The 23812-nt window shown below is 36.0% G+C and overlaps 2 protein-coding genes and 1 non-coding gene across 3 annotated transcripts; all 3 read left to right on the forward strand.

The window, feature by feature from the left end:
- The first annotated feature begins 13056 nt into the window (after positions 1–13056).
- On the forward strand, positions 13057–17766 carry LOC104827491 (pyruvate kinase 1, cytosolic). Its single transcript, XM_010560665.2, has 16 exons — positions 13057–13263; positions 13439–13535; positions 13620–13717; positions 14038–14193; positions 14296–14373; positions 14480–14611; positions 14712–14792; positions 14897–14968; positions 15065–15154; positions 15245–15389; positions 15526–15614; positions 15702–15797; positions 15937–16004; positions 16097–16196; positions 16672–16731; positions 17407–17766. Exons 1-16 carry the CDS (start codon positions 13195–13197, stop codon positions 17557–17559), a joined length of 1584 nt encoding a protein of 527 aa, XP_010558967.1. The 5' UTR covers positions 13057–13194; the 3' UTR covers positions 17560–17766.
- A 109-nt stretch (positions 17767–17875) lies between these two features.
- Positions 17876–17948, forward strand: TRNAR-UCU. Its single transcript has one exon. It is a non-coding gene; the product is annotated as a tRNA-Arg (tRNA).
- Positions 17949–21161: 3213 nt separating this feature from the next.
- Positions 21162–23431, forward strand: LOC104827492 (F-box protein PP2-A15). The gene is made up of 3 exons (XM_010560666.1): positions 21162–21734; positions 21937–22055; positions 22671–23431. The coding sequence occupies exons 1-3, from the start codon at positions 21414–21416 to the stop codon at positions 23131–23133; spliced, it is 903 nt and encodes a 300-aa protein (XP_010558968.1). The 5' UTR covers positions 21162–21413; the 3' UTR covers positions 23134–23431.
- Positions 23432–23812: the final 381 nt, after the last annotated feature.

Genomic DNA, 23812 nt, shown 5'->3' on the forward strand with positions numbered 1-23812 from the left:
CCTAACAATTATTCAAACACATACACCATTTGTGTGACATTGTCAAAGGTTTAGAAGATCCCAAAACTTCAGATCGATTCATACAATGACAGTATCAATGGTTGGATGTATTTATGTCTATGATTTATTTCTGCTTTGCGATCTTATATGTTTAATGTTTTACATATTGAGAATCAAGTTTTATGGGATTAAGAATTAATTCTTACATTGATACCAAATCCTCTAAAATCTCTGTTTTGATATTCTATTGTTGTTGAGATTTTTAGAAGTTGGAACATTAAAATCTAGAAATTTTGATGCAGTTAGATTGATCTAAAAGTTTTTGCATTCTAGATTTTCTTTGTTGTTGAAAAAATATTTTCATTACTATGACTATCGATTAAAAGGTTGTTGGGTTTAATAAACATGTAACAAAAAATTAATCTCTATGAATATTGCATAGAATCTATATTTAAATAAAGATGGATTTCAATTGAATGCAATTGTGTTTCTATGGAAGAGAAAGAGCCACCTCATAGAGTTTGGTTTATGAAAATATGATTAAATTTAATTTATAATGAGGATTACATCCCATATATACATTGCATAAAGAGACATAGTGACATAAAATATGTAAGAAAACATGGAGGAGACATGGAGGAAAACATGGAGGAAATTAAGTATAATTAGTGGTATAATTTTAGGAAATAATTGTCATAGATAATAATAGTATATCAATATACTGACATGCCCCAGCAAGATCGGTGTCGGATTGAAGACCTCTTGGACCGAAGAAGCTCAAACCGTTGGCATGGGAGAGGTTTGGTTAGAGCATCGGCAAGTTGCTATGCAGATGAACCATGAGAGACGCGGAGTTTCTGAACTTGAACGAGACCTCAAATGTAATGGTAATCAATGGCAACATGTTTCATCCGAGAATGAAAAACAGGATTCACCGATAGATATGTAGCACCAACATCATTGCAATAAATAATCGGCATGTGAGAGAACGTGACATCGAGCTCAGAGAGGAGAGACATAAGCCATTGTACCTCAGATGCGTCGAGGAAACCGATTTGTACTCGGTCTCAGTGGAAGATTTTGCAGCAAAGCGTTGTTTCTTGAACGATCATGACACAAGAGTGCGTCCGAGATAAACAATGTGAGTTCCGTCGAAGAGAAATCATTATGATCACCTCCCCAGTCGGAATCCGAGAATGCATGTAGTGAGACAGGAAAGGAACTGAGATGAAAACTCTGAGGGATCGAGTGCCATTCAGATATCGGAGAATGATCTGAGCACGGTCGATGCATCTATTGAGATAGCTTGTTGATGACAAACGCAATGTCGGGCCGAGTAAAAAGAAGATATTGTAAGTTGTCCAAAATCTGACGGTACTCAGTAGGATTGGCGAGAGGAGAGCTGAAGCTAAGTCGGAGGCTCGAGGTAGACGAGAGCGGGATTGGTACAACCTTGGCAATCTGCCATAAAATGTTGTGCAAGAACGTAAGAAATGTACCGTCGTTGAGTGAGGAGAACATCGGTTGATGTGCGGTTGACTTCGATGCCAAGGAAGTAGGATAATGAGCCGAGATCTTTACTAGAGAACTGACAAGCGAATAGATTAATGAAGATCCGCACATCCTTCGAGTGGCTACCCGTGATAATGATATCGTCAACGTACACAAGAATATAGATGGTAACAATATCACGGGTAAGAATGAACAATGAGGTATGATACGTGTGTACCGAGTCTAGAATTTATAACCCGATTCACAACTCACCACAAGGATACAGATCGTCATAACATGGGGTCGAACGCAAGGACCGATTGCTAAATTTAAATCCTAATCGAAACCAAATCAAAAGCAAGCAAGTGGAAGTGATGGAAATATGTGGAACCAATGGCAAATTAAATAAGAAAGCAATTAAAAAAACTGTAAACTATCAAGTAAAGGTGACCATGTGGGTGTCGGGACCGTATTCGCGTGTATGGGTATATGCTAAGCATGCGAGAATAAGGCATCGTACTTGTATTTGGGAATCGTCAAGCAACAAAGATAGAGAATTCACCTCTCGGTCTACCAACTCACTATCTACAGAGTAACTCGTCAATCTCTCGTTCTATTCAAGTTAACCCTAGATGCATGAAGAACACTATCATCAACCCTAAATCGATTAAACCATATCTCTATGTGAATAATACGATCCATTCATCGATTTCAATCCGAAACTAAACCCATATCTCTATGTGATTCAGAATCTAAGATTATTGGCCAAGTGGTTAGCAAACACCAATAGAAAAGAAAGCACAAATCGATAAACCAAAACAAGCATAACGTCAAAATCCAAGTTAGAGTTCAAACATACCCAAAACACAAACGAACCCCTAACCCACGGTCGTGGATCTACTCACGGTTCATGGAAAAACACAGAGAATAACTAGAAACATAAACAAAAAAGGGAGAAGAAAAGCTCATGTCGATAGCGATGCAATCTTCACGTTTCAACTCTCCTTCTTCTTCCTCGAAATTTCATCAACTCCTACTTCTCTCACCAAAGCTCTCCAAAGTCTAAATACCCTCTCTGGACGTCTGTAGGTTTCTTCAATAAACCCTAGGCGGCACTTCCGAAGTCATATTCCCGTTCAAACTCTGAAAAATTTGAATCTTAGGTTTTTTGTGTTTTGACTCGACCGAGTCAAAAGAAAGGCTCTGGATAATTTCGGCCCAGCTCAGTCTTCTAACTCGGTCCATCTGACTCGGGCATGTTGACTCGAGCATGTTAACTTTGGCCGAGTCAAGACGGGAAGTTCTTGACGCATTTCATCCTTTTAGCTCCAGATTGCTCCCGGTTTGGTCCAAATATCCTCCAAGACCTGTAATCCTATAAAAACACAACCAAACCGAGTTTCATGGCCTAACACGCCTAGAATGCCTACAAATTCATATGATCCTCGTATAAATCCTATAAAAACGTCCTAGAAATATAGATAAAAATAGAAGTTATCGAGGTATCGGAGAGGGAGTTAACAAATCCATACTCAAGGAGAAACCGACCAAGTTCATTGTACCATGCTTGGGGAGCTTGCTTGAGGCCGTAAAGAGCTTTGTGGAGCTTGTATACGAAGGATGGTTAATCTTTATCGATGAAGCCCGACGGTTGAGGCGTGTATACATCATCGTCAAGAGTGCCTTGAAGAAACGCATCATTAACATCAAGTTGGTGAAGAACCCAACCTTTAGAAACTGCAATGCTCAAGATAACGCGGATTGTGGTGTGTTTGATGATGGGACTGGATGTGTTTTGTTTAATCAATCCCAGGCCGTTGGTGAAATCCTTTGGCCACAAGACGAGCTTTTTACCTATCAATAGAGCCATCAGAGTATCGCTTAGTACAGAAAATCCACTTACAACCAACCACGTTATAAGACAGTCGAGACGAAACAAGAGTCCAAGTGCCATTGCAAAGCAAGGCATTGAACTCCTCGACCATAGCATCACGCCACCTTGGATCCTTAAGAACTTTCGAAATACACGTAGGTTCCATGTCATGGTTTGGGTGAAGGGCGGAGGTAAGGCTAAGCTTGGGGTAAGGTTTAGAGACGTTGTTTTTGGAGCGAGTAACCATTGGGTGAGTGTTTTGTGGGGGAATGAGAGGTGGTGGTGGGTCGGTGAGTATAGGAACGGGTGAGTCAGTGAGCAAAGTTTGGGGTAGTGGTTCGGTAAGCATGGGATCGGGAGGATCAGGAGGCATCAAGTTCGGAGAAGGTTGAGGAGATAGCAAAGGCGACAAAGAGCAAGTGAGAGGCATTGGGGAAGAGTTCCTTGCGGGTGACGGAACAACACGGGAGACCGACTTAGGCGATGACAGTGTATAAGAATGATCAGACCTACATGGAACAAGGAAAGACCGAGAGACAGGCGGGAATGGAGAAGAGTTAACCGGAGAGTGAGAGGCTGAAAGAAGCCTAGAGTAAGGAAATTGTGACTCAACAAACTCAACATGACGGAGACATATAAACAAGAGGTGGCAACATGCAAACAAAGGAAAGCACTTTGGGTGAGAGAGTAACCCACAAAGACACAAGGGGCCAATCGAGGTTGTAGTTTATGAGTAGAGTAAGGACGAAGCCACGAGTAGCAAAGACAACCAAAGATATGTACCTTAATATAGTTTGGAGATGAGCCAAAGAGAACCTCAAAAGGGGAAAGACCGTGAAGGACCGAAGTGGGGAGACAATTGATCAAATAGAGCGCCGTTGAAAAATCAAAGTTCCATAGGTCTAAAGGGATGGATGCCCAAGATAAATGTGTAAGTTCAGTTTACATTTCGATGTTTATGTTCCGAAATACCATTATGCTCCGGTGTGTGCGGAGTAGAAGTAAGATGCGAAATACAATGACACGAAAGAAAATCTCTAAGTGCAACATATTCCTCACCATTATTTGAATAAAGAGTGACAATTTTGGTTTGAAAACAATTTTCAACAAGAGATTTGAACTTTTGAAAAATAGTCGAAACATGAAATTTGTGACGCATAGGGTAAAATCATGTATATCGCATAAAATGATCAACAAAGATAACATAATATTTGAAACCATCAAAGAGGTGATGGGCGAAGTCCATACGTCCGAGTATAAAAGTTTAAGAGGTCGAGATGAGGTAAGCGTGAAAGTAGAAAAAAGACGTTTATGACTTTTAATAATAAGACAAGAATCAAAGACAATGGATGACTCAACAAAGAGGACGATGAAAGAGAAAAACGTGAAACAATAGAGTTTAAAACGTCTTGAGACGGATGACCTAATCTAGAATATCACTCGGAGAGAGAGGTCTTGACACTCGAAAGAGCAAGAGCCGAGGGCTTATTGGAGGACACAGATGAGGAATGGATAGTGGCCATTCATACATATCACCATTAAGGGGCCCGGTTAGTAGCGGTGCCCAGGTGTTGAGATCCTTCATCTGAAAGAAACGAGAAAAGAATTCCACTGAAACATTGTTAGAATAACAAAGCTAATGAATGGAGATGAGGTTCTTATTCATGGTAGGAACACAAAGGACATTTTGAAGATTAAGATGGCAAGAGTTAGAAGGAAGAGATGAGGAACCAGTGTGTGTTATGGCAAGTCCGGAGTCATTGCCAAAGATAACTTCATCTCCGCCTTGGTAGGGTGAATAGAGGGATAAATTAGCAAGGTCGGTAGAGACATGGTGTGAGGCTCCCGAGTCGAGCAACCAAGACGATGGTTGAGAGGGGGAGACAGTTGCGGTGTGAGCCAACGGTTGCCAAGGACCAGTGGTATGAGGTGGACTGGAGTAAGAGGGAGAGCGAGCAACCGAAGGAGGAAGCAAGCGGCATGTTCGGGAACTATGCCCTTGAACACCGTAGAGTTGGCATTTTTCGAGGTATCCTTGAGATTGTATACGCGGTTGAGATCGGGGCTGAGTTGGGCGAGAACCCTGAGCAAAAGAAGGTCGGGTCATTGATGAAGGGACCAAAACCAGGAGGAGGGCACCAACGAGATCGAGGGGTATGTTGTGTCGCATAAGCCGAAATAGGAGAATTCGAGAGATTCAAGGCAGCAAGGTCGACATCAAGTCTCAACAGTTTCTCATGTAACTTGACAAATGAGATTGGAGTATCTCGAGCATGTACGTCTTTGATAGACTTGTACTCATCACCGAGACTGACGAGAATTAGATCAATGAGATCCTCATGATCCGTAGGTTTGCCGAGAAGTGCAAGCTCGTCCGCTTTAATCGAAGAAAAATTCATATAGTCGCTGATGTTTTGGTGCCTTTGGTACGATGTCGCATCTGGTCTTTAACTTGTTTGACGTGGTCATGGCTATGTCGACCATAGGTTTAGGCTAAAGTAGCCCATGCATCTGCAGCAGAGGTGGTCGACACTACGAGAGCTTGACATGGACTCGAGATCAAACCAAGAAGGGCCGAGAAAACATAACGGTCCTGATGAAACCATAACTTATAGGTCGAGTTAGGGGATAGTACAATGTTGGTGATGATAGTGGCTCCGATACTTTGGTCGCATCGAGGAAGTCTTCGAGGTTATATCCTTGGAGTAAGGCATGGAGTTGAATACTCCATTTCAAGTAGTTCATGGCTGTGAGTTTCGAAACATTCGAAACATTGACGTTAATCAACGTCGAGCTCGGATTGTCGGAGTCAAAGACCGTCACCGTGTCGCTCGGAAGACCAGAATAGCTAGGAGGAGAATCGGAGGAGACATATAAACAAGAGGTGGCAACATGCAAACAAAGGAAAGCACTTTGGGTGAGAGAGTAACCCACAAAGACACAAGGGGCCAATCGAGGTTGTAGTTTATGAGTAGAGTAAGGACGAAGCCACGAGTAGCAAATTTCGAAAGAAAAAAATTGTCTTTCGACTTAAGCTCTTGATACCATGGCAGAGTTTGGTTTATGAAAATGTGATTAAATTAAATTTATAATGAGGATTACATCTCATATATATACATTGACATAATGATATAAAACATGAAAGAAACCATAAAGGAGACATGGAGGAAATTAAATATAATTAGTGGCATCATTTTAGAAAATAATTGTGATAGATAATAATAATAATATATCAATATACTAATACAACCAATATGAGGGGTATAGAAAGAGGTTGGCAGCACTTTTGTAGAAAAGAAAAAAGAGAAAGAATTTAGGGTTGTCCTTTTTAATTTTTTAAAAAGTATTTGTGCTTAACAATGAGATTTTGGGCTTACTTAGATCTGAGTGAAGGTGTTCTTCAAAATTTTGGCATGTTTTATGTGCATTCAATCGTTATGGCTATGTAGCATTTTATGGGTTTTGAAGGGCAAGTTTCACTTGTGAAATTCAGTATTTAAATCATTATGCCATATTTTTTAAATATGAATCATGTCTGATTTTGGGATTTTGTTGGACTGCTATATATGTGTGTATATATTGATTAAACAAATATCTACCCAAGGATAAAATTAGGAAAATGTCATCAATAACGGAGGGTCAAAGATTTTAATCAGTAAGAACAAATCAGAACCTGAAAATAATTATTAAAACAAAAACGAGTTCTTTTAGTAAACGACCGTTATTAATAAAATCTACTTAGAATAAAAGTCGAATTAAACTCAATCATCAAACTAAACCCTAAACCCTAAACGCTAAATCGAATAATCAAAATTAACCCAACACAGAACCGAATTGGAAGAAAGACCAAATCCAAATTTAGTATGAATATAATATTTCAATCGTTTTGAAAATATCAACCGTAAGAAACACTGCATACTTTTGAAAAGCAAATGCAATGAACATGCTTACGAACTCAATTTGGGCCAATCATGTAAGCCCATTAACGGCTAAAAGGCTGGACCTTATAAATAACAAGATTATTGGGCTTTAACATGAAGCCCATTAAGCTTTTATGTAAGCCCATTAGTCCTTCGAAAACGGTGATTGCTAATGTGCCAACCAATTGGTTGATTTACCGGTCAAAGTCAGCCCATTGAATTTGAACCCTTTTTTCCATACCGGAGGAGCCCATAGGTTTTTAATCAGAATGTAACCTAGCTGGTTTACCGATTTAATTAAAGCATATTTATACAACATTTTCTATTCCCAATCTCCACATTTTTAATTAATTTACCAGAATTAAAAATATTATCACGGTTTCAAGATAAAACTAAAGTAGTAAATAAGCTTTCATATCATGTTTTCTCGATAAATTCGAAGAATATTGATCAAAAACATTTTAATAGTTATTTAATAAATGTTTTTTTTGGTATAAGATACAATTGCGGCTTTCCTTCCGATTGTTTTTTTTTTATGTTAAATTAGGAAAGCGAATCTCTGAGGAAATATATTTCGTTAATTTATCATATCATGATAGAATAAAAACGAAATAAATCATAACTAGAAAATAGTTTGTATTAATTATTTCATTTGTTCATCAAAATTTAAATCATGTATTTTTCTTTGTTAACTGGTTTTATTAGGGATGGTTCAAAAACTTACTGTAACAATAATCTAGAGAAAAATACATGAAAATTCCTAAACTTGCAATTTGGTGTAATATTAATTTCTAAACTTGTAGGTACATCTATTTATTTCCAAACTTGCATTTTTTAATATAATAATTCATGAATTATATTTTTTAACACAGTAATTCCTAAACTTGCATTTTTTAACACAGTAATTCCTAAACTTTGTTTTGGTCCATTAGTGATATAGACGATTATAGAACTGTTAAGCAAATTTAGGAATTACTTGTGTTCAAAAATACAAGTTCGGGAATAAATAGGTGCACCTACAAGTTCATGAATTAATATTACACCAAACTACAAGTTTAGAAATTTTTAGGTATTTTTTCCAAAATATTATAATTTAATGGGAAAATGACATTTTTCTATACGAATTTAATCAAATGTGACCTTTTCATATACGTATTTTTAATTTGACAAAAAACTATATTTGAATTCAAAATTTTTATACGTATTTTTAATTTGACAAAAAACTATATTTGAATTCAAAATTTTCCAAATGTCTATACGAATTATTAGAATTAACAGTAATTACATATATAATCATTATTTTTCGTTAAAATTTTTTGGATTCGGTTAACTAATGTATTAGTTAGGTAATTACTGTAACTACTATACATATCAACGTATACTTTAATAGAAAAGAATTCAAAAAAATTTAACGAAAATGATGATTATGTATGTAACTACTGTTAATTTTAACAATTCACATAGACATTTGAAAATTTTTGAATTCAAGTGTAGTTTTTTTGTCAAATTAAAAATACGTGTACGAAAATATCACATTTCGCTAAATTTGTATAGAAAATTGTTATTTTCCCTAATTTAATTGAAAAGTATATTTGTTCAAGCTAAATTCCATCGAAAAAAGTTGAAATGAAATCTATACATTATTTTCTTAATAATAAAAATCATATACAATCGAAAAGTTTTTCTCCAAATATATCACTTTTAACAAATATATTAATATGACAATTCACCATTATAATATATCCTTAGCATCTATTTAGAATTTAGCATTTCATAGTTATAGCTTTTTGGTGAGAATTGTTGTAGCATATACTTTTGAAAATTTGACGAAAAACCACATCAACATTGACGGTTAAAACTTTGACCGGATTTTTGGACAATCTAAGAATTTAAAAATAAAAAATTTAGTATTTGTTTTGTCAAAAAATTAATAGTTAATTGTGAATATAGAAACGAAAATAATTCAGTATGATTCTGGTAGTAAAGAAATATTTGAATAATTTTTTGGATTTTTATTAATTTTATATAATAAAATATTGGATTTAAAATGATTTATCTGTACAACTTTCGTATAGAGATCATGCGTCTAATCAATATATTAGATTTTACAATATCACAATACTCCAATTTATTTTTTGCCACAATTTTGTTTTCTAACAAATTTTTCTTAGGTAAAATAAATGTAAAATTTTGGGCTAAATTTAGATACTAAAAACTACATTCTACATATATAAGATCAAACAAAAACATATTCCAAAATTAATAAAAGAATATCAAGATTATTTACGAAGATAAAAAAGAAAAATTAAAACAAAATCCAAAAGGTGACACAAATTTTCTACAATTCTAACTTGTATTTGTAAAGATTAGAAACGAAACACACATCTTATTCATGACTTCTAAATCAATATAATAATTAAATATTTATCAAAATCTAAAAGAAACAATATATATATATATATATATATATATATAATGCACACTGTTTTGACATCTTCTGCCATGAACCAAACCATCTGATATATGGATTGAGCACATACACTGTATATGGCGTTGAGATGGTGTGTGACGAAAAATGAGTGATATAGAGACGATGTGGCATCCACCAATACGCACCATATTGGACCATTATGAGTGACCCTTCAACTGTTGTTCCATTTTTTTTCCTTTTCATGGCTTCCTTTACGACATCGCCGAGTTTGACGGGATGATTTTTGATAACTTTATAAAAACTCACTAGAACTGGATATGATTTTATATAATTCACACAATTTGAAAATAATATATATATATATATATATATAACAAGAATTGTATCTGAATCCATTTTATAGTGGAATAACTTTGAAGAACAAACTAAATAGTTTTGTTGTTTGTTTTTCTCTCCTTTCACCCTTACTTTGGTAGTTTTTTCGGTGGATAAAAAATATGAACTAAATATCCATTATTTATAGGGTAAGTAGAGGAGTATAACATTAAATACCCATAAACTTCAACACCATAATTAACTCATATCCATTAATGAAGTCAATATCATATTGAAGTCAAAAAACCAAAATTATATGGGTCATTAAGAGTTATATTTCCAACACGGGACCCCAACCTCAGTGTCATAGACAAACCATGGATCTCATGTGCTAGTTTTGAGAGTGTTTGGTGCGGTAGTAAGAGATAAACGACTAGTTGAAACATGTTTTTGTTGACTGAACAAAACTTCGACTCCGATGAAAGCCATGAACAGTAAAATAGATGGGACAAGGAAAGTTCTTCTCGGTCAGACATGGAGACTATACTCAACTGTCGTCTTGTCGAAATTTACATGTCTGCAATCGTTTCTTCAACTGGATGAAATGATTGGAACGGTCTTTCTCAATACAATTTCGCAAAAGAACATTTTCAATATCGAGTCTCGAAAATTTCAATACGAGTAGTCTGATCAGAAAATCGATTTTTGCAAAACGATGTTTATCGGGGAATACAAAAAGTCATAGATCAGTAGAAAATCATAGTGGAAGGGTTCCATAGACAAAACAACTCACATAATTTGAAGCAACAGTCTACATGAATGTTTCTTATATTGATAGAGATCAATGGCTTCGTCTAAACAACATATTTTTCGATGAGGAGATGAGCCATACAACATTGGTATAACATATATGAGTATCCATATATTGTACATGACATCGAGATAGCATGTGATGAAAAACTAAGTGGTATAGAGACCATGTAGCATCCATCGATACGAACCATATTAGATCGTGATGAGTGATTCTTCATTACTCTTCCTTTCTTCTTTTTCATGGATTCGAATATCTTTCTTTCTTCCAATGATTTAAGATATATGTTTCTTCTCTAATAATTACAAATACAATATAAATTACGAGAAAAATTCAAATAATTTTGTGTTATCTTTTAGATTTTGTTTTCGTTTTTTTTAATCTTTTGAAATAATCTCGATATTAGAATATGATTTTATATTATCTTACATACATATATATATATATATAATGCATTTTTTAGAATATATTTAGCTCCAAAACGTCACATTTATTTTCAAGTTTTCCTAAAAGAAAAGTTTGGTAGAAAACAAAATTTGTAACAAAGAATAGATTGGAAGCAATTTGATTATGATATTCCAAAATCGAATATATTCATCAAACATATTATTTTTAGTATGCACGAAAATTGCACAAATAAATATTTTTCAATCATAAATTTTATTATATAAAAATTAAGAAAAACATTTAAATAATATATAAATATTTCATAATTTTCAATAATTTAATATCAATATTTTGAATCGATTTGATTTTATATTACAAAATATAATATATTGATAACGCATATAATGTATGAAAATTGTATAGATGAATATTTTTAACTATAAATTTTATTATATAAAATTAAGGAGAATATTTGAATCTAATAGTTAAATATTATATTACTCACAAAACATCAAATTTGTAAACAAAAGCTTATTAAAATTGAATAGAAGTTTAAAAACAAAAATGTACAAGTACAAAAAAAAAAGTGCGAAGTTTGATAAATGGGCCAATAGATTTCCCCCAAACATGAGATCTGCACCACTAAACATACAACCCACGCGCCACTTGAGACGGTGGGTTCACCGTCCACATAAATAACGTTACTTATCGCGTTTGAAATTCACGCGCTTTTTGAAGTACGTGAGTATTGTTTGACCCCTTGCCCACGAAATAAAACTTGGGGAGTACTGAAACCAAACTACCGTACAGTGTGGCGTGGTGCCTGTGCTTTGCACCCTTACGATCTTTCTCCCGGGTTGCCACGTGGACGGATGAGATGAAGATCTGGTGTTTCACAATAAACCAGTTACAGTTAGAAAGGTCTAATGCAATTTAGTCCCGTATATTTCTTCGCTATTCTAAATGTACCCCATAGTTTCATCTATAACTCTTAGTCCACTTAACAAGACAAATGGCGAGTTCTGTTTTCAAGATTATAATAGAAGTCTCTATAAATATATTTCGTTAAGTTATCATATCATGATAGAATAAAATTTAATTCACATATTTTTCTTTGTTAACTTGCTTCACTAGGAATTGTTTAAAAAAATAATTTAATTGAAAACTATACCTGTTCAAGTTAAATTGGAATGGAAAAAGTTAAAATGAATTCGATACATTAGGTTCCTAATTTTATTTCATAAAATTTACATAAAATCGAAAAGTTGTTTTTCAAATATATCAATTTTAACAAATCTATTAATAGTGACAATTCACCATTGTTTTACATCCTTATCATCTATTTAGAATTTAATATTTTTCATATTTCTAGTTATTTGGTGAAAAAAATTATAGCATACGCTTTTACATTTATTTTAATGGTATCTGTCATTTGTCAATTTTGACTAGAGGATACTAATATAATTATTAAAAAAGTTGGTCACTCAAATGCAAAAGGATAGGGCTCTTTGAAGTTTTATAATGGAATAAAAAAAATTAAAACAGCAAAAAGAAAAATTTATTATTCATTTTTTGGTTTTGATGAAAATAAAAAATATGTCTACATATTAGCGGTTTTCCAACTGAATTAGTTCCTACCTTGGATATGAAGATACATGCTGTGGGTCTGTAGCGAATAAAAAACAAATAGGGGGATCTGATTTGCATTAAATGAGAAGATTAGAGGGAAAAAGAAAATAAAAGAGATGGATTCGTTTTTAATATTTATTTTAATATTTATTTGAAAATACCCTTTTTTTTAAATAGAAAAGGCATATTCGATGGTCAAACGCTACGCATAAACCAGAAAGCAGACGCTTTTCTCCGCCTCTTCTCCCGTCGGAATTTCCTCTTCTGCTTCTCTCTCTCTTTGCCGTCGTCGTCCTCGTCGAGAACCTGAGATTTTCGACTTCCGATCACCTGGAAAATGCATTCGAGTCATCTTCTTCTCGAGGAGCCCATCAGGATGGCTTCAATCCTCGAGCCTTCGAAATCCGTGAGTTCTCAATCTATGTGTGTGTGTGTGAGTGTCTGTTTTGATTTCCTTGTTCTTCGTCGATTTGAGGTTCCGGTCGGATCTGCTGCGGAACCTCTGCCGGGATGCGGTAATTTTTTTTAGTTTTGTCTCGTCGTTGAGGTTGTTTTTCAATCCTTTTTTGTGTGTTTCGCAGTCTTTCTTCCCGGCAATGACTAAGATTGTTGGGACTCTCGGACCGAAATCCAGATCTGTCGAGGTTATTTCTGGTTGTCTCAAAGCCGGGATGTCAGGTAATGGCGTTTACTGTTTCATACGCTGTTTAGGTTTTGGTTTTTCTCAGCGTCGTTTTTTGTGCTGTGTACTTCTCTGGGTAGTGGCTCGATTCGATTTCTCTTGGGGCGATGCGGAGTATCATCAGGAGACGCTGGAGAATCTGAAGATAGCTGTGAAGAGCACCAAGAAGCTTTGTGCTGTATGTTCTCTGCTTTTTCTTCTGGATCTTATGATTTCATTTGAGCTTTAAAGTCAATAGTTCATTGCCAGATTCGAAATTTCTGTTTTATAGATGGTTTGCTACTTTGTTATTCGTGAAACAATCCTTCTTTGAAGAAAGATAAAACCTTTCGTTCGAGTTGAATAAGGGTTATGTTGATAGAGGGGGAAAGAGATGATAGTTGTATCTTTTGTTAATCTGAAGACTTAATCTCTGTGTGAGATGAATAATCTGTTCTTTATCTGTTGTCTTGTTAATTGGTTACCGGTTATGAGTTGAGATGCTTTGTGGATCTGCAGGTTATGCTTGACACTGTGGGACCTGAATTGCAAGTCATTAACAAGACCGAGAAATCTATCTCGCTTAAGGCAGATGGCCTCGTAATTTTGACACCGAATCAGGATCAAGAAGCCTCCTCTGAAGTCCTTCCCATAAATTTCGATGGCCTAGCAAAGGTTCCCTATTACACTTTTTGTCTAGCTTTAGAGCAAGATGAGATCATGTGGTGGTATTATTTACTAGTTTGTGTGATGGATCCTCTTGTTCGATGCTTCTAGGCAGTTAAGAAGGGAGACACTATCTTTGTCGGGCAGTACCTCTTCACTGGTAGTGAAACAACTTCTGTTTGGCTTGAGGTGAGAATGATAATACATGGCTAATCTTTAGCATCTCTCTCTATTTTTAGAACTTAAGATGTAATTATGTCTGCATATGGCTAACCATGTGAATGGAGGTTTGCAGGTTGATGAGGTGAAAGGAGATGATGTGGTTTGTGTGGCAAAGAACTCGGCTACTCTAGCTGGTTCATTGTTCACTTTGCATGCCTCTCAAGTTCACATTGATTTGCCAACTCTTACCGAGAAGGATAAGGAGGTTCAGAACTTCCTACAATTCTCAATGGTCGATGATCTCTGATTCTGTCTGAGTGCTTTAAGCCTTTAACCCGTTTGTTGTAATTTTGATACTTTGTCAGGTTGTAAGCACATGGGGAGTTCAAAACAAAATTGATTTTCTCTCACTGTCTTATACTCGACATGCTGAAGATGTTCGCCAGGTTTGGATATATATATTTTTTCTGAACCCTCTGCCTTGTGTTGACTTCAAATGTGAATTGCTTAGATGCTTGATTACTCACTTGTTGTTTGAACTGTAACACAGGTTCGTGAATTGCTTTCCAAGTTGGGTGACCTCTCTCAAACGCAAATTTTTGCAAAGATTGAGAATGTTGAGGTAAGTGAGATGCATTAGTTGTTTGCTTCTTCTCCACTTTCTTGAACAGTAGTGTTGCTTTCAACGGGCTGGTTCTGATTATATGTTTGATTTTAGGGGCTGACCCATTTCGATGAGATTCTACAAGAAGCCGATGGCATTATTCTTTCTCGCGGGAATTTGGGTATAGATCTACCTCCAGAAAAGGTAATTTGGTCATTCCAGCTAAGGAACAATTACCCATCAAAGCTCTTTTCTCTTAAAGATTTTGCCTCAAATTGTCTCTTAACCTCGCAGGTGTTCTTGTTTCAAAAAGCTGCTCTTTACAAGTGTAACATGGCTGGTAAGCCCGCTGTTCTCACTCGTGTTGTGGACAGCATGACGGATAACCTTAGACCAACTCGTGCAGAGGCAACAGATGTCGCTAATGCTGTTTTAGATGGTATGTTAATGTATTATTGGGAGAATCCGCTGATTTTGTTGGATCGGTATATATATATGGTGTGAAGGGAATGACTAGTTGTAGCTCGTAGTTTATGTCGTAACTTGTCAACATTTTTCCATTTTGGTCGATGCAGGAAGTGATGCAATTCTTCTCGGAGCTGAGACCCTTCGTGGATTATACCCCGTTGAGACGATTTCAACTGTTGGTAAAATCTGCGCTGAGGTAAAAATTTGTCTAAAAAAATCCTTAAGATATCCCATAAAATGTGGACAGGAATCATGTTTTGGGAATGTCTTTTCGGGTTTGCAGGCTGAGAAGGTATTCAATCAAGATGTTTATTTCAAGAAGACTGTCAAGTATGTCGGAGAACCAATGACTCACTTGGAATCTATTGCCTCTTCTGCTGTAAGGCTCGTACTCTAATGTCATGTAGATATTACCAGAAAAGGCTGAGGTCCTGAGGATATGTACTTGTTGATGTGTCTCGTGTTTTTTAAAAGTAAGTTAACTGCCTTAACTCAGACATATGCTAATGCTTGTCTAGGTACGGGCAGCTATTAAGGTTAAGGCATCTGTCATCATATGTTTCACCTCTTCTGGGAGAGCAGCCCGGTACTGCATGTCTTTCTTCGATTTTTTTTACCCAATGGTTCGAATACTCGAATCTAAGTTCTTATCGATTTCTTCATTCTTTTCCTGTAAAGGTTGATCGCCAAGTATAGGCCAACAATGCCGGTTCTCTCAGTTGTCATTCCTAGGCTCAAGACAAATCAGCTCAAATGGAGCTTTAGCGGAGCCTTTGAGGTACATTTTCCGCTTTGGTTATCTTAGTTTAAAAAAGCGCATCTTCCCCTCATGCCTCGGTTTTTTGGACTTTTTACGCCTCGAGGTGCCTTGCGCTTTTTTAAACTAAGTTGGTTATCTCGAGATCTCGCAGCGAAAGATAAAACTTTTCAACCGAGTAAGGATTTTTTTCTATATCGCTTGCTACTTTTTTCGGGATATATAAGATTTCTTCACCTCGGTTTAAAGAAACGTAAACTTTTTACCGTTATCGTTTTCCAAAGATAAAAGGTAATTACCCTTTCGGTTTATCGCCATCCAGCGTATTTCACCCAGTGATGATTCTGTTTTGAGATCTCTTATCAGGTCTAAGTCTCGAATGGAAAACAAAAACCTTTATACGCCGATGTATATGATTCCAACGCCTTACAATTTTGGTTTTATTCACGCTGCTTTGAGGCTAACGTTGTGAGCTCTTGTGTTTTTGCTATCTCAGGCAAGGCAGTCACTTATCGTCCGAGGCCTCTTCCCCATGCTTGCTGACCCTCGTCACCCGGTAAGCCGTCTCGTCTCTTCTCTTCTCGCCTCATCTCGACTTATCTCTTGCAGTATAAACATCGAAAATGAGGCCAAATCCGGTTTCAAGTAATATCATAACCCAAAAACTCTTAACTGATCATAGTGACATGACACAAATTGCACCGATATTTTCACGGGCTAGTAGGGGGTGGGCACAGGTTTTCCGGTGTACCCGACCTCAAACCCTGTCCCTTCAGGTATATCGGTCGTACGACCGATCTCGTACTGGACGGGTATGGAGAGGGCTCCGGTATCCAATGAGTGAGACGATGAGAGTTGAGGAGATTGATCCGAGGAGCATGTGGCGAGGGTGAACGGGAATTGCCCTCTCGAAACCCTAATGGTCGTATAATGTCTCGTCGCTGACTCGTTATCACGGCCTACCTCTGCCGTTTCTTCGTCTCTCTCCCTTGGTTCAGAATATAAGCCGACAATGTTACTGTTGGACGAAATCTGAACTTGCCCTTTCTGAAAAACCCGTGCTCGATCTCACCTCGGTCAAATATCAGAGCTAGTTGTTGGGCATATGATTGATTGTCTGAATCAGACACGCTTGCACATGTCCTAAAACTCTTTCCTTTCCGTCGTTCTTGATCTTAATCTCGGAAACATATATGTAAAAACCCGAAAATGTTTTTATTTATGGGTTCAGGCGGAATCAACGAGCGCGACGAACGAGTCGGTGTTGAAGGTGGCGCTGGACCACGGGAAGAAAGCGGGAGTGATAAAGTCCCACGACAGAGTTGTCGTCTGCCAGAAAGTAGGCGACGCCTCTGTCGTCAAGATCATCGAGCTCGAAGACTAAACCCCTTGAAAAGTTTCCGCTTATTATTGATTTTTTGTTTTCATTACACCGGCGAGAGCTGTCGGATTCATGCCGGAGCATATATCACCGGGACTTTGGGGTGTTTTTTTTTTTTTGTATCTACGAAGATGGACGTCCCCGTTTAGCGGTTGCTTTTGCGTTTTGTGGTTTGGACGCCGTTTTCTTTCTGTGAGAAATTATGCTCAATTCTCGTATATTTACTATAATGAGTTCTCATGATGAAAGAATGTATCTTTTTATTGTGATGATTGTTTTTATCATACTATTTTTGTCATATGATATCCACGGGATAAATGCGCTTGTGGCCTAATGGATAAGGCGTCTGACTTCTAATCAGACGATTGTGGGTTCGAGTCCCACCAGGCGTGCGTTGGCTGTTTTATTTAAAAAAACACCCCATAAATTTTAATCTTTATAAAACAAATTCAAAAATATAATTTATTTGTTTTCAGTTCAACTGAAATTATAGTTATGATATTAATTTATACTAGGGTTGAGATGAATAAATTAGTAAATATATTTATGTTTTTAATGTATCTTATTATAGTATTTTTAAAATTAAAAGTTATACGGGTGGTTTTCCTTATATTTTTTATTATTTTATCAAAAATAATAAGTCAAAGGTAAGACGGAGACATAAAGCGGAGATGAATAAATTCAGGGGGGTGTTTTGGTCAACAAAAAAGAACTTCATGACCTTGTTCCCTATTAATTAAGCCATTTAATCTTCTGTTAAATCTGAACAGGAGAAAGAAAAAAGGACAAATATGATTTTCCTTGTCGTAATCAGAAGTAACACAAAATAAATCGGTTAGGTGATGGGGAGACGTGGTCAAATTCAAACCCTAAAATAATAAATCAAATGATTTACTTTTTTTTTTTTTTGAATTTTCAATTTTTAATAAACATACTGTGACTAAATAAGCACATTTGAATTAGTGTCGTCTTGTCTCATGCAGCAGTCTTTGCTCTTTGCATATGCTTTTAACCAACGACGTTCGATTAGATATGTCGGTCCATTTTATTTTTATTTTCCATGCACGTGATAAAAATTGTTTCATTTGTCATCATTTATTTTTAGACTTTTCAACAATCAACAATATATATATAATCTATGACACAATCACAGAAATATAAAACCGACAAAATAGGTTGTAATTTCTAAATCTTTTTTATTTTTGTTAAGGGTAATTTCTAAATCTTTCTTGTGGTCTATGAATAAAACACGTTCGGGTTTTATATTGGATATTTAGACCGGAATTCTATTACAATGATTAAAAAAAATTCTATTCTGATATTTTTGTTTTTTTCTATGTTTGATAACTGGTTAGATCAACATGTTGGATCTTTATTAGAATGGAATTTCTGTTTTAGATTTTGTTTATATTGCGATATGAATAATCCTATATTAATGATAATGTTAATAGAGAAAATGTTTTTCTATTGATAATTAAAAGATTACACCCTAATAATATATAGCAAAATATAATAGAATATTCTAGGTATAATATCTATAGTAAATCATAACTATATTAATGATAATATTATAGGAATAATATCTTCCTACAAATCCAAACTAAATTCGCAAGCTTAGACTAATTATAGCTGACTTTTTAGTTAAAAAATATAAATAAAAAATAACTCATATCAACTTTAATATATTTTAGATAAAAATAATATAGTATATAAAAAATTTAGTATTCTAAATGAATGAAACTCATGGGAAATTGTATTGGTAATTTGGTATATTGCACTTTTCTATCTATGAATTGGTTTAAGGTTGCATGTCCTGAAACATATTATCGATCCCACAAAAACGATATATATCCTATTTCTATAAATCTATGTTATGTGATTTGACTAGACATTATTTATAATATCTTACGAATCTAAATAATTTGAAAGCAACATTTTCTATTTGAAAATAAAAAATAAAAAATAAAAAATACAGCTTGCGACGGAAAGCTGTCTTTGTTCTTTTTTTTTATTTTTTTTTTATTTGGCCATATGGAAGAAGAAAAATTAACAAAAGAATGGTTGTTTTGGTCCATAAAATCACAAAAACAAATAGAAAAATATATACATACATGATTGCACGAAAAGAAAACAACGAATCATATGATTTCATCAAAGTTGAATAACGTGGAATATTCATTCATTTACAAAAAGTATAATCCCTTTAGTAGTCTTTATGGACGAAAGTATTTTAATTTTAAGGGAAACACATAAAGAGAAAGAGGAAGAACATAATATTTAAATATTAAAGATGAAAATTACATGAATATCATAAACACGGATTTCTAACAAACAAACTAGAAAACAAATACATACAACCGCATTAAATGATCATACTCTAATAAATAATTTAAAATATCGTTTTCTTCCAATATTTTAATTATCGTGATGGAAAATACAAAACATATATTTCCGATATCTTAATACCGATATTTGGAGGCGGCAGTACGTGGACTAGACGTTGTATTGATTAAGTTTAATAACCACAAAATTAATACTAATCCCAGTGATTAACAAATCTATCAGTTTTAGCCAAGATTGGACGGTGGCAAAGAAGAAAACAAAACTCCTTCCCAACACGGTATTCGCATGGATTTTTCCGATCTTATGTAAGATGTAGTCGGAGAAAAAAATCAATCAACTTTCAGATTAAAAAATATATATATATCAGTTTTCTAATCACACAAAGGAGATCATAAATATCTCTTTCAATAGTTCAATCCCTTTAATATAAAACTGAGAACTCTATGTATGTTTTGAATAAAAAGACGTCATATTCGGCGAATCTACGAACTGGTTCGCGAGATAGAAAAAAATATTGTTTTTCAACAAATTTGATTTTTAAATATTTTATTATTTTTTAAATATGTTTTTATTCTTTTTAATTTTTTCTAAATAATTTTTTTTATTAATTAATGTTTTTTAATGTTTATTAATAATTTTTTTATTGTATTTATTTTTTAAATTTTTTATTTGATTCGCGAATCGATTTATAAGTTATGACGATCTAAAACGAGTCAAGATTTTTTTTTATCTCATAAAAAATGAACCGTAGAGATTTGGATCCAAAACAAAATAGTTCGGACCGACTGATCTAAACTTAACCCGATTGAGTCGGTCTGCTTAACATACTCACTGTTTTTCTTAATGGAAAGATGTGCTCACAAAATATCACATTCCAGAAGAAGAAGCTCATGCACGAATCTTACTTTGCATAAAAGAAAAACGAACTCGAAAGATGAATCGAATGTATTTGAAATTTTAGACTTCTTCTGTCGTTTTGTAATCTGTGAGAGAGAACAAAAATTATGAATATTAAATAAATAAACATAACATATACATATATATTATAATGGACTTTATTCGATCCAATAGAAAATAATACATTGAATATCTTTTCGGCAGATAATAATGACATCCCCTTTCCAAAATGCCTTCCAACAAATCAACGGACATTTCAGGATTGGTCGGCGACGCCACGTGGCAGCCTGCGAGCCGTCGATCTTCGTTTCCCACGCAATCCGTTTCCTCTCTCTCTCCCTTTTCTCCGATCCCCCAATATTTCCCCCTCACTTTCTCGCCCGTGCGAACATTGTCCTCGAAAATTATCAGAGAGAGAAGAGAGAGAGAGAGGGGGAAAATTTCTTTGCTGTTGCTATTGTTTCCCTCGCAACCAAACGCACTCTTCCTCCGCCGCCATGGTTATTGGGCTCCATGCTTCACCCGTTTCACGCGTGTAAGGCACGCGCGGTGTTGCGTACGGAGCTTGTTTCACGCTGGTCAACTGGAGGAGGAGAGGTTTGGTGGAGAGAAGGGGCATGGGTTCGTCGTTGTCCAGTCTCGCCGACGGAACGAACGGTTCGTCTGCGGCGACGGCGAGACCTAGCCTCGGCGATATACCGGAGAGCTGCGTAGCGTGCGTGTTCATGTACCTGACTCCACCGGAGATTTGCAATCTCGCTCGCCTGAATCGGGCGTTTCGCGGCGCTGCATCGTCGGATTCCGTGTGGGAGAAGAAGCTGCCGCCGAATTACCGGGATCTGCTGGATTTGTTGCCGCCGGAGAGGTACCAGAAACTCTCGAAGAAGGATATTTTCGCGCTCCTGTCTCGTCCGATACCGTTCGACGATGGGAATAAGGTTCGTCGACATAGAAGGGTTTTGCTGAGTCAATTTCAATGGATTGGACCAGGGAATTAGGGTTTTTCTCGTGGTCCTTCGTTATGGTGGTCTAAAATTTTCGATTCTTCTGTTTCAAGTTGTGGTTTCACTCGCAAGCTATCTAAGGATTTCTTCTGACGAATTTGGACCTCTCGATAACATGAACAATACAATCTCGCAGGAGCTGTGGATTGATAGAGTGACAGGACGGGTTTGTATGGCGATTTCTGCAAGAGGAATGGTTATAACGGGAATTGAAGACCGGAGATACTGGAATTGGATTCCGACAGAGGAATCTAGGTTTGTGATCAATCGTTTTCTATTCAGTCTTGGAAGATATTGCAAGAAAATATCTGTTATGTTACTGTTTGGCCATGTCAGTTTACTCGGAACTCTATGACATCTTCGAGAAAATACTTCGGCTCTTGGTGGTCGAATAAGAGTCTTTCATGTCTGCATATTACATCTGTTCCTTTGAACCCATTACCTTTGAGAGGTGAACAAGAACCCACTTCTATTTGGTGCCATGTTTCGAGCATCGTGATTGCTACTCGACTTTTGATACCTGGTAACTCTGGTTGTTTGCAATTACTTGGATCTGGTAACGAGATTTATAGTTAGATCCAGTTCAAGATAGATGAGAGATGATGAACCCTGTTTTATCACTCTGGATTGGAGAGGTGATTAGATCCAGTTCAAGATAGATGAGAGATGATAAATCCGTATTCGAATTATGAATTCTTTGGAGCTGAACAGAATAAGAAAACGAAATGCAGAAGCAGAAATACAGTTGCTCACCGCTTGAAATGATCTTCCCTCTGATTTGATAGATTAGGCACATCGTTCTTCACAATTCTCGTTTGGGTTTGCGGATGTTGAACAATAACACATCTGTTTGTTCTTCCCTTTTGGCAGGTTCCACGTTGTAGCTTACTTACAGCAGATATGGTGGTTCGAAGTGGATGGGTCGGTGAAATTCCATCTTCCTCCTGGTATATATTCTGTTTCGTTCAGAACCCATCTAGGAAGATTCGCTAAAAGGCTTGGACGACGTGTCTGCAACTTCGAGCACACTCATGGTTGGGATGTAAAGCCCGTGAGGTTTTCTCTATCGACTTCAGATGGGCAAGAGGCATCGTGTGAACATTACTTGGATGACATGGAGCAAGACGACATGTACGGGAACCATAAACGCGGGTGTTGGATAGAATACAGGATCGGGGAATTCGCAGTATCCGATTCAGAGCCAGCAATTGAAATCCAATGGTCCATGAAACAGATTGACTGTACGCATTCTAAAGGCGGGATTTGTGTTGATACCGTCTTCATAATCCCGATAGACGTGAAAGAACGCAAGAGGAAAGGGGCAGCGAAATAGCTAGAAGAATGTTCAATCGGGTTTTATCACACACTGCATATACTTTTGAAAGGTGATATTTTGGCTGTTTTTGCGGGTTTTTTCTGTCTTTTAACCGATACCCGAAACAGGTATATGCGATTCTCTCGACGGATAGTTGAATTTTCATGTGCATTCGAATCCAGTTTTGTTTTTCTTGGTTCATACTCTTTTCACAGATTAGGGCTGAGAGCGTTGTGTTTTTGGAGTTATGTTTCCTCTTGTAATGGCACATACAGAGTTTCTATGGCGTCTGCATGTGAGGTAAAAAATTTCTTTACCCCCTCGGGTCATTTAACATTTTAATGCATAATACACATATATCATATATGCGTGTACGTATGTATGCACTCTTGTGTTTCTGCATCGTGTATATATTCTTCAATGAAATGATCGTGAAGAATCTTAAGAGTAGGGCACCACGTTTTTATTATCCGAATCCTTCCCAAATTGTTCGAATACCCTAATTTCTGGAATAGGTCCGAGATGGGAGGTTGAAATTAATATATATATATATATATATATATTACTCAAGTGAGAACATTTTATGAAGCTGTTCTTTGAAATGCCCCTAGAGGGGTGTACTGTTATTTTTAGAATATCTGAATTCGAATCCGATGAGTTGTATATTTTAAAATCCAAATTTGAATATGAGTTTTCG

This window comes from Tarenaya hassleriana, unplaced genomic scaffold (genome assembly GCF_000463585.1).
Source record: "Tarenaya hassleriana unplaced genomic scaffold, ASM46358v1 Cleome50, whole genome shotgun sequence".
In the NCBI taxonomy this organism is placed as follows: domain Eukaryota; kingdom Viridiplantae; phylum Streptophyta; class Magnoliopsida; order Brassicales; family Cleomaceae; genus Tarenaya; species Tarenaya hassleriana.